This window comes from Sylvia atricapilla, chromosome 1 (genome assembly GCF_009819655.1).
Source record: "Sylvia atricapilla isolate bSylAtr1 chromosome 1, bSylAtr1.pri, whole genome shotgun sequence".
Lineage (NCBI taxonomy): Eukaryota > Metazoa > Chordata > Aves > Passeriformes > Sylviidae > Sylvia > Sylvia atricapilla.
In genome coordinates, this window is record NC_089140.1 from 52,451,327 (window position 1) to 52,465,769 (window position 14,443).

Genomic DNA, 14,443 nt, shown 5'->3' on the forward strand with positions numbered 1-14,443 from the left:
GACACCTCACCCCCAGCATGCCACACTGCATTTGTGAATAGACACAGCACTTGGCATTTCTGAGCTGACATGCCAACCTTTTCATTATAATACCAACTGTCTCCATGAGAGGTGTGACATAGTGCCATCATGGGACTGAAATTACAAAGGAAATCATTAAAAAGGATTGCATTGCTGGGTTTTGTAAGTCTCCAAAGACAGTCTCGAGACCAAAGGAGAAACTATGTATATTAACTGGGTAGAAAAAAGTTTATTCAGAAAACCAGGGATAGAACAAATGGAATCTATTGCAAACTCCTTTAAATATAAATCTAAACATATCTGCTTCATATGGACTGTTGCTACAGAAATTGTAAGATAAAATAAAACCTGTTTCACTACAGCCCATCCCAGATCTAGATTTGTACAGAGGAGGCACTCTCAGGACAAAGTTATATATTATGCTTTTAGATGATTTAACATGTAACCATATGCTGATGGAGACGATGCTATTCATGTCTCCTCCCCCACAATATGCAGAATACTCCCTTCCTCCCATTTCACCAGTGTTTGCCAAAAACCATACCAAGCTGATTCAACACTGACTCGAATGTGCTAAAATGAACAGCTTTCAGTGGGATTAGCAAATTGAATTAACTCAGTGAAGGGCCAAACAAGTGCTGAAGCAATGGGACTTTGCCCTAAGATATTGAGATTGGAGTTGCCCTCCACCATACAGGCATGAAAAGACAGCACAGGTAGGAAGCAGCAGGGGACCCTAGACAACAGAAACTGAAATTGCGGAAGTAACAAAATAGAACAGCCCAGGCACCACAGACATGCACAACCTTCCTATTGCTTTGATGCATCCCCCCTTAAACCCTACTAGGCTCCTGTGCACTCAAATAGCCTCTCACCACTCCTTTCCCTATTCCTTCACTTGTCACACACAGTATCTATCCTCTGAGCTTTACCATCCCCAAATCCTTATTGTCTTTCCCTAGTGTTTCTTCTTGCCCTCTTAAACTCATAATCACAACAGGTTCTTGACAATGCACATTATCAAGATGCCACTCATCAAAAGTACAGTTATGCCATGGATTACAAATCACCTCAGCTCTCCAAATTAAACAACACTATTAGCACAGGGATAAAGTTACTTTCGAAGCATTCTTGCTACTCTGTCTGATTACCTATCCTTGTTCAAAACAAAAGGAGAACTGTCTTCACATTGCTCTACTTATGTTTCCTTTCAGTGTTCTGAAGTAAGAGCTGTTCAAGTACTTGAGTTTTGTTTTCAGCTGGAAAGGTCATCTGGGGTGTGTGGCAAAATGAATCTGTACAGTTTTTTTAATAAGGAAAAAGGGAAACAGATGGGTTACAGGGAAGAGGGAAATGAAAGTTTACTGCATCTTCATTTTCAAATTTCAAAAGTCTCAGAGAAGTTATAGAAAAAGTATAATTAGTAGAAGAGTAACAGTCTAAGAGCCTACAGAATCTAATTCTCTTTTGAAAAAGAAAAGCAATGACTACTTACATATAATATGTAGGATATAATCCTTCAAAATACCAGCAATGCTTTTTGGCATCTGTACACTACAAAGAAAGAAAAATATGGTATTAATATTTACACAGGATGATGTACAGTTATAAACACAAGCTTAGAGTATTTATAAATACTGTGACTCCAAGCAGTTAGGAAACATTTGTATTTCCAAATATTTCCCAATCCAGATACACACAGCAAGTGGGAAGTCAGTTCACGTAAACGGCAGCGTGTCCTGCCAGGATTCAGATCCCTCACGCAGGGCTTTGTCTGCAGGGCCCCACCAGCTTCCCACAGTTCCTGAACAAAGTCAGTACATTTGGCACAGACCCAGGATGTGTATGTGTTCTGGCAGAACTGCTGCCTTAAAAGACCACGGACAACTTAAGAGCCCATGAGTGGTTAAAGCCCTTTACGTGACCCTCCATGGCACAAGCAATTTGATGGTACCACGCATATGACTATACAGTAAATTCAACAGTTACAGGGAATTAGTAATCTTTCTGGAAGTGTGTGACATGCAAAGCCAGGCTCGGGAAGGAGCAGAATGAAGAACCATCTATCCCATCTCCTCTTCCTACAGCTTAGAAATGTCTCAAATGTTCGTTGAAGTAGTGGGGAAAGGAAACTGCTTTTTGCAGCTCAGGAGTGTTGTTCTCTTTTGCAGATTGCTGGTGTATCCCTGCAAAAGGATGGAGACAGGCTTTTCTCAGCCTGTGTGTGCCAGTGACATGAGAAGCGCGCATCGTTACAGGCACTGTCAGAGCACAGGCGGCAGCTCAGAACAATAGCGGCCCTAATAAAGAAAACCAGATGTCAAGCTCAAATTCTACACAATGCACAAAAAATCTGTGTATCCCACTGACATTACTAGCACAAAATGCCATCTTCGCTGCAGACAGAGCTCCAGCAGCTCCCCTGCAAGCCCATCACACATGGGCAGGGCATTGTGGGACGCCCACTGCAGAGCAGTGAGGACTATCTGGGGTTTCAGCAACAATTCCCTCTACTGCTCACACCTGACACCTGACGACAGAGAGCCCTTGGCACACTGCCAGTGTTTGGATCATTCTTCATGTTCACTTGGCAGCTTACCTTTAAATAATAACTTGTTTAAGTTTATTAGCCTTCCCAAATCCCAGAATTCTACATGAATCCAGTTAAGACAAAGACAAAGTGGTTTTAGATCCTTGACTCTCACTCTTCATGAATAAAATAGGCTGCAAACTCTTTAATGACTGTCTGATGAGCTAAATCACAGACAGATCAATTACAGCCTGTGAAGACAAACTGCTATAGATTAAATTGTTAAGAGTGGTACAGGAGATTAGGGGAGGAGGAGGAGAAGATGCTTTTGATGCATGTGATCAGGCCTTTTTCCAGTAACACAACAGGTTCACACCAGTCTTCAAGATGCACGAACTTTAGCTTATGCTGGAAGGACCAGTCCCCTTTCCTTAGGATAAACACAGCAGAAACCCTGTTCCCCTCTCAAATTGATTCCACAGTCCAGACAGTATATTCAGGAGGACTCCTTAGCTTCTGCTGAAGCAAGTGGTGTTCAAAGATCCACCTCTGCATTTGCCCTATTCCCTCTTTCTCCCCCTCCTTCAAAGCTTCCAACTTTTTAACCCTTCATTCCAAATATTTTCACCAGCTGGCTGTTTCCTCTTATTCTCAAACTAGAAATATGTCAAGTTTCTCTCCATAATACCATGCAAACCTACATGCATTGAAAAATCCAGCAGGCATACTGCCAAGTAACCAAAAAATATTTTGGCTCTTCACCTTTGAAGGCTGTAGATCAGCACATGTTGGCTAAAATCCCAGTGCCTGCAGATCAGGGCCCTGGGAAGCCTCATTTCGGAGTACAGCTTGAGGTGTGCACTGCCATTAAATGTTTTTCCTTTCTGCTTCTCAGCCAGTATGAGTCACCATTTACCTCAACAGCCTTGAAGCCTTTTCTCAATCTCAAGCATTTTAATTTATGTTTTCCCAGAAATGTTTCTGAGCACATGAAGCCTGCATACCCTTCATAAGTGTAACGCAGACATTTATATCCAGCACTCTCCCCCCATATTTTAATCTGCTTTACAAGTTCTAAAATGAATTGGGAAGATTCCACCTTCCAGCATCTCCCTAATTGTAGGATTTATTTTTCTGTCTCTAAATATTTCTCTTTTATAGACAGTGAATATGCTTACTGCTGTGACTGTCACAAGAAAGGCTCTAGCCTGGGAAAGCTCCTTCCAGCTTACAGGGCTGAGATACCTGCACTAAACATTCCTTGGTGCCCAGATTTAGTTTTAAATTTGCCCTGGAAAAGCAGGCACCTATCCCAGTTCTGCCTTTTTTTAATATCATGCTATGAATACTGCATGGCAGTTGTTCAGCTCTCCTGCATCGGCAATCGGACAAAAAAAAAAAAAAAGCAAGTGGACCTCAAATGTGAGCAGTAGAGCCAAATCTGATTCACATGACATGTCAGACAGATTTACACGCACAAGGGCAAACCGTGGAGCTCCCTGCTCAGTTAACCTCCCACCCATCTCCATGGCAACTTCATTCCAGTAAAGCCTGACACAAAGCAGGCGGCTACTAACCACCCTCTCTACTGCTGGTTAGCAGACTTCGCAGGAATTTGCTGCTGAGAATAAGTCAAGAATGTCACTGCCTCTAAGGATTTGAGTGCCTTTAGGCACTCAAAGAGAGATGAACGGGGATCAGGGTACAGATTAGCTTTTCCCACCCCACACACAGCCTCTGAAGAAGGCTATGATAATCTGCTGCTTGCTAAGATCCAAATTATTCCTCTGAGTGGTAGTGGCCTCAACAGCTAAGCTGGTGGAGAGCCATACAAGGGTAAGAGGAGACATATGCCATCAGCATCAGGCTCTCAGCCTTTGGAGAGCATTGTCCTTGTAGTTGTTTGAGACTATTAAACCCTCAAGAAACCACAGCTGGCAGGAACTCGCTGCAGCCCACAAACCAGATGCAAAGGGAAGATTAGTCATATTGCTACAATACAAGAAGACTTCACACATCGGAATGGGTGCCCACTTCGCCAGCTCCCATAGGAAGACAGGCTGTATCTCAGACTTTCTAACGAGCATTCATGTATTTAAAAAGCCATTTACCCATTCACTAACAGCCAAAACAGTACGTCTATGGTTTTAAAACTAAGACTAGGTACAGCCCTATTGATACTTCTAGTTTTTCTAGGGAAAGGATCCTTCTGCACATTTCTCTTATAAAATTCTCCCTTCTGTGCCCTTTAAGAATTTGGCACAGCTATAAAATATAATTATGAGAGTACATTAATTTTTAAAATAAATTATGCAGGTCTAATTTGGTGTGCATATGTAATCTTTAGAGAATTAATGGTATGTGAATTAGCCAGATGCTTGAATACATTCCTTAAGTTTGCAAAGAAAAGAAGAGAAAGAGAAAAAAACCCACAAGACTTGGTTTTTTGCTTGTCTGATTTTAAATAAAACTGCATTTTTCTTGTAGCCTGTTTTCTCTGCAAGACTGCCGCAATGTGAATTGCAAGATGTCCTTTTCTGTGGCCTCTAAATTATTTCAGATTTCCTTTAAAAAAGGAAACCTGCTTCCTGCCACAGATTGATATTGCACATGTTACGGCTGCTAGTAAGAACAATGAGAAATAGGAGTTACTGAAACGTTAGCCAAAGACTGGTTTTGATGACACTATAAAAGAGAGAAGACAAAATGCACGTGTATGCACGTGATGGGGGGATGCTGGAGCAGGCAGCCTGCTCACTGAATGTCGCATGGTGCCCCACAGATTGGCTTTGCAGGATTTGCAGAAATACTATCTCTAGCAGGAATATCCTCCACATTGCACATCATTATCTCTCAGTCCACAGGACAACAAAAAGAAAATAGATCTGATCAGTTAATTACTCTTTGTAATCAAGGGATTCATAGCCAGTGCCTTCAGTGGAGGTTTGAAAATTAATACCCAAAAAGTAAAAGCATATATAGCCCCATAGGCATATTCCAGTGTGAGTATAGTCCATTTTTGTTATGGATATCAATGAAAAAAGCAGCCTGCTGTGGATAGCCATGCCTGTGGAGGGCAATTGCCATCTGTATGCTGAAGGGACATCCAGAACGAGTTTGTGACATCCAGAACAAGTTTGAGAATCTGCTGAAAACCCAGTTCTGTAGGAGGCAACAAAAACAGGTATTTAACAGTGACCTGCCATACTGATATGATGGAAATGGCTCCTAGTATTCTGGGATGACCTGCTTAGCTTATATTTAGCTGGGCATATGCTATACATTAGTAGGATCCAAGATGATCCACATGTCAGTCTTGTGGCTACAGCCTCTAAGGCTCTGCTCAGATTAATACACAGATGAACAGGAAGAAAGACTTAAAAGTATCTTTTGACATATTAAATATCTTATTGTTTCTGAGCATCACACAATCTTATTCCAGCACAGAGCCAAAACTCTGTCTTCCAAACTGCTGGATCAAATTAGTAACTGAGAAAATGGGAAGGGCAACACCTTTCTCACCATATGGCTCCACAGCATCAGAGAAACTATACCTGCTGCCTCTCTTACAGAAGGCCACTTGCAAAATTCAGATCTTTCATGGTTTTATTGGTCACTGCAGCTGGCAGATACTTGATGAAGCCCAGACAAAATGAAGATAAAGTCTACGGTGCAATTCCATACTAAATAAGCAGTTCCAGAAGGCACATTATTGGCTATGAATCACAGTGTTTTATGGGATCTGACCTTTAAAACTGAATCAGTTTTCAGAACACTATCCCTTTCAGTGACTAGACAAGAGCTGAAGCATTACGAGATACAAGCTGGGCTGTATCAGAAGGATTTCTGTATGCTCAAAGTTTGAAAGACTGTATTTGCAGACGAAAGAATATGAGACATTTTGTTCTTCCATTGTCAAGAAAAGGGCAAACTATCCATTAAAGTAAGAGACAGCATATCCTGAATCTGGAAACTGCAGCCTAAGGGTGAAAACAAGTTTGCAAGAGAAAATACATTTTGTTTTACCCTTGCCTGAATCCATCAATATTCATCTCTACTTCTTCCCTGGTGATGCTAACAGCTGAGGGTGAAAGTAGCCCATCTGCAAAACTATTCAAAGACACTGAGCTTGCAAGCCATGTTACCAGTGATTTCAACATATACCCTTGTTGCAAAAGACAGGAGCAACTTTTACTAAAACTCAGGATTATGTTAAGGTATTTTTATTTAATTAAGTAATGAGAACACAGCAGGAAGCTCTTGCATAAAAGGATGCCAATCCTTTCTCAAGCTTTCCCTCCCACTTACCAGTAATCAGAACAAATACTATTTTGGCTATGCATCTCTTTCACCAACAACAAAATTACGGAGTCATCTAACTTACACTATAAAGAATGATTTTCATATATTTCATAAGGAAATTAAATGGTTTTGGTTAAAACTTTTTGGTTAAGACAATTGGTTTTGGTTAGACTTTGGTCAGTTCTCTCAGAAAGAAGAGAATATTTCTGATAATAGTATTCATAAAAGAAAAAAATTTTCCACCTTGAATTAATCAGTGTGTGTTTTGCAACAGTAAAAATTTCAGCACAAGCATCTAATTCTTATTACTTCTTGTGCTGTTTAGAGCACACATATTAATTATCATATTTTTATTTAGAATTAATGTGGGTTTAGCATTAGATAGCTTCCCATCACAAAGCATTATATTATATTTAGATCTATTAACCTTTCCCACAGAGGAAATACAAACATCCCTTGTGTGTCATTTCAGTTCAGGAACCTGACTCATTTGTTTAATTTTTTTTCCCATTATGCAGCAAATTGTATGCACTTCAGTCCCAGAACAATACAATTCCAATTGAATATAATTCCTTCATCCATATCCAAGGGAGGAAAAAAAGGAAGAAATAAAAGGCAAAGCAAGGCACCCTTATTTTTCAGGGCCCACGAAGGGGAGGGTGCGGGGCCAGCGCTCAGCACCGCGGACAGCGTCCTCCCTCCCCGCAATGCCCCGGGGCTGCTGCACCTTCCCACAGCCCGACTGGGGCAGTAAATCATCCATACAAAACTTCACCCACACACATCAGCTCACTCAGCTCCCAGTTGTCTCTCCGCTCTCACCTACACCTACTAATAGTAGCCACACTTACTAATTATCTCTTCACATGTGTGAGCACTAATACGAGAAATTAATAAGCACAACTACCTTAGAACCACAGAATATCACAACTTGGAAGGACCCCATAAAAATCATTCAGTCCAGGTCCCTGTTCCTCACAGGACTACCTCACATTAAACTATATAGCTAAGAGCATAATCCAGATACTCCTTGAACTCTGACAGGCTGGGTACCACAACTACTTCCCTGGATAGGCTGTTTCAGTAATCTCAGTGAAGAATCTTTTCCTAACGTCCTATCTGAGCTTCTGCCAATGCAGCTTCATTCCATCCCCTCATGTCATGCTGCTGGTAACCCAAAGAGACACTAGCACCTCCCCATCCACTATCCCTCTTGAGGAAGTTATGGTGTCAATAAGATCACCCCTCAGACTTCCTTTCTGCACACTCCACAGAATGAGTGATCCCAGTTGCCTCATACTAAATTGCCCTCAAGGTCTTTCACTACCTCAGTCACCCTCCTATTGACACTCTCCAATAATTTTATGTTCTTCTAATATTGTGGCACCCAAACCTGCACACAGGCCTGACTCCAGGTGAAGCCATACCCATGCAGTGTAGAGCAGGACATTGGACCAGCTTCCCTGGACCAGCTGGCGATGCAGTACTTGATGTATCCAGGACACAGTTGGCCCTTCAGGCTTCCAGTGTATACTGTTGACTCATATCCAACTTCACATCGACCCAAACCACCATCAGATTGCCTTGGATGGAACAACTGTACTCAATCTTTTCCAAACTGTTTGGAAAGCATAGTTATCATAGTTGTCATAGTTCTGTGAAATAGACAGTTCAGTTCTACATCAGAATGTCAAACCAGATGCTTACAAAACTGCCAAGAGAGCCTTGGTATCAGAGAAGTTTAGGACTTGCTTCACTTCTTTCTTTCATTTCTACACCCATGAATGTAAATAATGGCACAAACCTAAAAGCTGGGGAGTGGAGGTGTTTAAACCTTCCTGGTGGAATTGACCTTACACTGAAAGTTCTAATGTTAGACCTGCAAGAAAGCATGAGCCATGCCACATACTGGATGCATTTTCACCCAAGAAAAGTGAAACAGACTCAACATTCCACTTAAGTCTCTGCAGCTTCAAGGGGGTAGTGGCAGACTCTTTTGTTCCAACTGCAAGGAAACAGACGTAACGTTTTCCCAACTCCACTTGCAGAGGTTGATCCATTCCAAATGGTACTAGGCAGGCTCCACAGCTCCAGAACTGAATTTACCTTCTGCAATTACTCTGTTTCCTTTTATATGTGCATGAGAAATAAAACCAAGGATATTATTATTTGCATTCTTTAACTACAAAACAAGTCACATCATAAAACAACCCATAAAGTAGGGTGCATGGGAGGAAGGGATCACTTGTCAGGAACTGAAAGGAAGACCGTGGCAAGAGTGAGGAATCACTATTTCCACCCTCAGTCTCTTTAAAAATGAAACAAACCTAAATTAAATTTTTCATATAGGATGACTCAGTGATACAATGTTTTTTACTTTTATGCCTCTAATGAACACAGACATCAAACCAGCTTTCCTTTGACTAAGAACTGGAAACTTGGTCATCTCCAGCCTTGACCCTGAGTGGGCACTTTCTGCTGGCAGGAACTGATGCTATTTAGGGTACTATTAAGGGCAAAGTCTAGCTTTAGGCTTCCCCAGTTTCTATCTAAAACTATGCCAGCCCATGCTGAACTGGCAAATTTGCCTATTTCCTACATGCATTTCATTCTTCCAACAATGAAACAGCCTTTAAATTACCCAGTACTTAAATACTCAGGGGTTGTCTTTCATCTACCAAACTAATAAAACCAAAGCAAAGAAAGACTAAGCAAAATAAGATGAATTCAGACTCAATTTTCTTAGTCATCTGCACTGCAGACAAGATGAGGTACTTAAAAGCACTACACTGGTTAGTTAAGTTATGACAGCCCTTCAAAGGCTGCGGGAAAATAGATGTTTTGGATGGTCCCTAGGACATAGGGCAGCTGCTTTGGGAGTTCCCAGGCTCTGTTCTGTTGATGTTATGCACCCCCATGTGCTCATTTGTTCCACAGAGACAGTGCTAGCTGAGAGGACACTGCAGCTGCATAATCACAGCAACTCTTGCTCCCCTCCCTAATACCCTTATTTTTCATTCTTGACATTTAATCTGGGGTTGCACACCTTCCTCAGATCCTTCTTATGAGGAGTTATCGGAAAACAAAACGGTTTTTTTATTTAACTAAGACTCTTATCTTTTCCCTTTTCTGAGATATTTATTCCAAAACTGCAAATACTGGATCAAAATGCTTTGTACTTAAAAGCCCTGGAAACATCTGTAACGCTGAAGATATCAAATCCTCAGTCTCAAAAAAGAAAAAGAAGCAGAGTCCATGACCAATCACACACCCAGTGGTGGAGGGAACAAAAGAAATCAATAATAATGAAATATTATATAAGTGCTGTTCCTGTTACCTGGAATGTAAGAAATGCCGAGACAAGTTCTCACCTTGAAGAGGTTAATCTAGAATCCCATCACGTTTAGTGTTAGATTGTTTTTAGGAGCATCTGTTAATTTTAAATCAGATTACACACGTCATGTGTCTATTAAATTAGTAAGCATTTGAACGCAGTGGAAATTAAAAAGGTTACCTTGGAAACATTTTTGTATTTGAAAAGCAGTTTCTAAAAAACCCTGGCAAGTGAGAATCCAGGTACCTCTTTGAGGAGAAGCATCTACTTGAATGGTTTGTTGGGGGAAGCTTCATACCTGGTCAACTCCCACCTGCTTAACAGTGAAGTCAATTATTACCTACACACATTAAAAGCCATCATTACCGTGTCCTTCACAACCTCACATGGCCACTCAATCTCTCAAGGGAAAAGTGTTGATGTATAACTGATGGCCCAGGTCCAATCTGGTTTAATGACCATACTGGGACTAGAGAAAAAATTCTACAGCAAACTTTAGTTCATTTGTTCCAGCTACATTAGACTAACTACCTTGAAATAAATGCTGAAACTCATCAAGCAACACAGCAAAGGCAGGCATGGTCTGGTCTGCAAGGCTGGCTCATCTAACAGAGCTGTCATACAATCATCTCCATGTCACGGTCCAGAAACCCATTTGATCTAGGACTCAGTTACTGGAACACTGGTAGGAGTTTACAAGCTTGGTTTTATCCAGGCTAAAACCAACACTTTTCTATTCTTGCACAGTCTATTAAAGTTCCTACTGATCTGCAGCAAACACATCTGTGTCTCAAGACAAAACTCTCCTCACAGGAAGAAACAGCAGAAGAGTTGACTGAATGTAATTTATATTTTTTTAACAAGTCAGTTCAAGCTTTTAGTGAGATGCTGTGTTGTGGCTTTTAGGCAAACACACACCAAGTAGACTGAAACATCAAGACCTTTTAATTTAAACTAAGAACCTAAACTGACTCCTATTCAGACAGTCCAATGCACTGCCATAGCAATAACATATGATTATTAAATTCCAGTGAGACAAATACAACAACTGTACCTTGGAACTACTCATTTGAGCAGGAAGAGTACTAAGCATTTATCCTTGGAGTATTTCCTGTTAAAGGAGTAGAATAGCAAATAAATAGACAACCTTTTCAGGCAAGTGACAATGCCTACTGATAGTAAAGCATTTTTCCAAATGAAGTAACTTCCTACATAATATTTGTTTTTATTTTATTAGGAGCCTGAATGTACCTAAAAAATAATCTACAATGTCCCAAACTGTGCAGTTTCTACATAAACCCCTAAGAATGTGACAAATCTCTTCATTTGACCAGAAGCACATGAGTTTTGGCACTTTTCTAAATGGATAATTTCCTTGCTTTAAGTTATCATCTGAGATTTATCACACTCAAAATAGCTTCCCGGAAGAAGAAAAAAAAAATATTCCTAAAATGCCTGTTTAGAAAGACATACTGGATACATTTAACCAGACAAATTCACACAACCCCTCTGGTTATGTACAGAAGCTACAACTCGGCTCACACTCCCTTTCACCCCTCAAACCACTCACTTTTTAACTTGATGAAGGACATGCAGCTTTTTACATGCCTCTTCTCACTGTTAATCAGTGCATGCCCCTTGTTCAAACATCTGTCCACATACACGGATTTTTACGGGACACCATCAAGCTTTCAGCTTCCATTAGTAACAGTAAAAATGCAAATGTCCTAGTTATCACTGCTGGACCTCCTGGTACCACCCTTGTGGTCCATGGTTCATGTGATATTTTTCTTTTTTCCAGCTCGCAGATAGTAGATCATATTTGTGTGTTGGGAATTACCTGACAAGACATAAAAAAAATTCAGGATGCTGCAGTGAACTCTGCTCTTTCCCTTTACACAGACAACACAGACATCAAAAACCTTCTTACTAAGGTTATTTCCTCCCCAGAACTATCTGAGGTTACCTCAGGGATGTTCTGCAACTGAGAAGTGCAAGAGTAAGATGAGGCATAAATGAAACATTCACTCTTCTTTAACATATGGCCTACACTCCAAAAAAGCTCAAGATCCTTGCCTGGAGGTATTGCTATGGATGGGTAATAGCATGAAATATGGCTATAAATGTTTAATTTATAAACCTAGCAACTAGAAAATTATTCAACTAGACTGAAAGTGCTGAGGATTTTAATAGTGCCTGCCCACACTAAGAGATGGAAATAGCACTAAGAGCTCAGAGACGAGCACAGACACACTTGCATATTTTGGTCAATGTTGATAATGTTGCATAAACTGAACTTTCAGAGAAAATTTAATCCCTGTGGATGTAGTGGGCAATTCCAGAGATTTCAAGGGCATTAATTCTGTTTTCATAGGATATGGCTTGGCTTGCTGCCCCTCTCTTCACAGGCCTGCCAGCTGCTCTTCCAAGTGCTGGGTTCATCTCAGAGGGAAAACAGCACTGCAGTACAAAGGCGCTAATGCTCCTACATTTCTCCAGGGCAATTCTGCTCAGGCAAAGGACCCTTTATACTGTAACTACAAATGCAAACTCATGGATGAGAGAAAGAAAGAAAAAAAGAATAGGAGCAGCAGGGCAGAGAACTGAGGAAGACAATGACATGCCCCAAAAAAACAGAAAAATATGAAGTGTAATAAAATCAAGGGCTAACTGGAAAAAACAGGCAGACTCTGAGCCACAGCCAAGCCTTCTTCCCAGCATGCTTCCCAGTAGGCTTCAGAGGATAGAAACCAACAGGATGGCAGCCAAATCACAGAGAGGTATTCCCTGAATTATGGGCCACTATACAGGAACGACAGCATCTTGCAAAGTACTGATAAAGACACAACTCCACTGGCGTTGTTATTTTTATACTACAGACAGATACCTAGTGCACCTCTCCTCCATGCAAGGCAGCAGTTCCAAATTTTTACTTACCAAATGATTTACAAAAGCAAGTTTTGTATCTTGAGCCCTTTTTTGACACAAAAGCATGACACCATGAATTAGCCACAGCTCCTCGTGTGAGCCCAGGGCAGAAATTGTTTTATCATCTTCCCGCAGTGCAAGGCAAAAAAAAAATAAATCTTTTGTTGTATAGTGTGCTTAGCCTCTAATTTGGGAAAGGAAAAGCCTGGCACCTCACCATTGAGAGGTTGCTTGCCTTTGGCTCATGCTTGCTATGATTCTTTTTCAATGAGAAGATGAAAACTTCTAATAGCTTAAATGCAAGGATGCTAACCCATGCCAGTAAAGCTACATTCATCTAAAGTAGCAGAAATTTTCACCAGTTTAGAGACTCCCAAGTCGGAGACTGAAAAAGGGCTCAGTCCTTCAAATATGTCAATAGGGCTCTATATACAAAGAAGACTCTTACTATTCACAGTGCACCCATGTTAGGGGGAACAGGTTTAGCTCTCACTTAAAATTTTAACTTACTAAATATGAACAGCAAACCATCACCTTAATTCATTTCCACTCAAATCCAGAAATATACCAATATATATATATCTATATATATACACCAATACCCATATCCAACACTTTTAAAGGAATGCCTATGAACTCCCATAGCGGTATGCAGTTTTGTAAAATGATGTCCAGCCTAATGAAAAAATCTCTGGCCATGTGTTGGGTCACATAACCAGAATAAAGAATTGGACCACCTCTCTCTTCAGTTAAAGGGAAAAAAACACATTCTTGCTAAATAGCTTTTCAAATAAAGAAAAAATGCCTGGTTCCTACAGCTGCTCTAAGGAGCATCTTCTTGAACTTTCAGAAAGCATAAGGCTCTGCCTTGTCATTCCTGATCATGAGACTTATGGGAAGAAATTGAAGCCACTGGACTCTTGAAGTATACTTAAATTCTGTTTAAACGATCATCCTCTAAAGCTTTCCTAGCTTGACTTTAGGGCCTCATCCAAAGACCACCAAATGGAGAGGCTGTTGGGAATTGAGACTTATATTTCTGACTAGGAGCATACAACATAAACAAAATGGAAAATTGTTTGCTGCCAGCAATCTTTACAAAAGGCTAAGACAGATGCTATTAGTAGCAGGGCTCTTAAAGGAGAGGGCTGACTGTGGAAAGTGCCAATTACCTCACTATGCACTAAAGTGCCAGAAATTTCCTCTGAAATTCATACCAGCAACCACACTAAGGGGCTCACACAACACCGAGCAAACTCCTAGGCAACCCTTGGTACTATTTGTTTCATGGATGCTTTCGTTAGGCAGGACCTTTTTTTAATTAAGAA

The 14,443-nt window shown here is 40.7% G+C and overlaps 1 protein-coding gene across 3 annotated transcripts in view; it reads right to left on the bottom strand.

The window, feature by feature from the left end:
• Positions 1-14,443, bottom strand: part of VOPP1 (VOPP1 WW domain binding protein) — a 62,474-nt gene that overhangs the window by 16,069 nt on the left and 31,962 nt on the right. For all 3 annotated transcript variants that reach the window (XM_066322718.1, XM_066322709.1, XM_066322728.1), the window contains exon 2: positions 1,517-1,575. In XM_066322718.1, the coding sequence (XP_066178815.1) occupies positions 1,517-1,575 (59 nt within the window). The remainder of the gene's footprint in view (positions 1-1,516; positions 1,576-14,443) is intronic.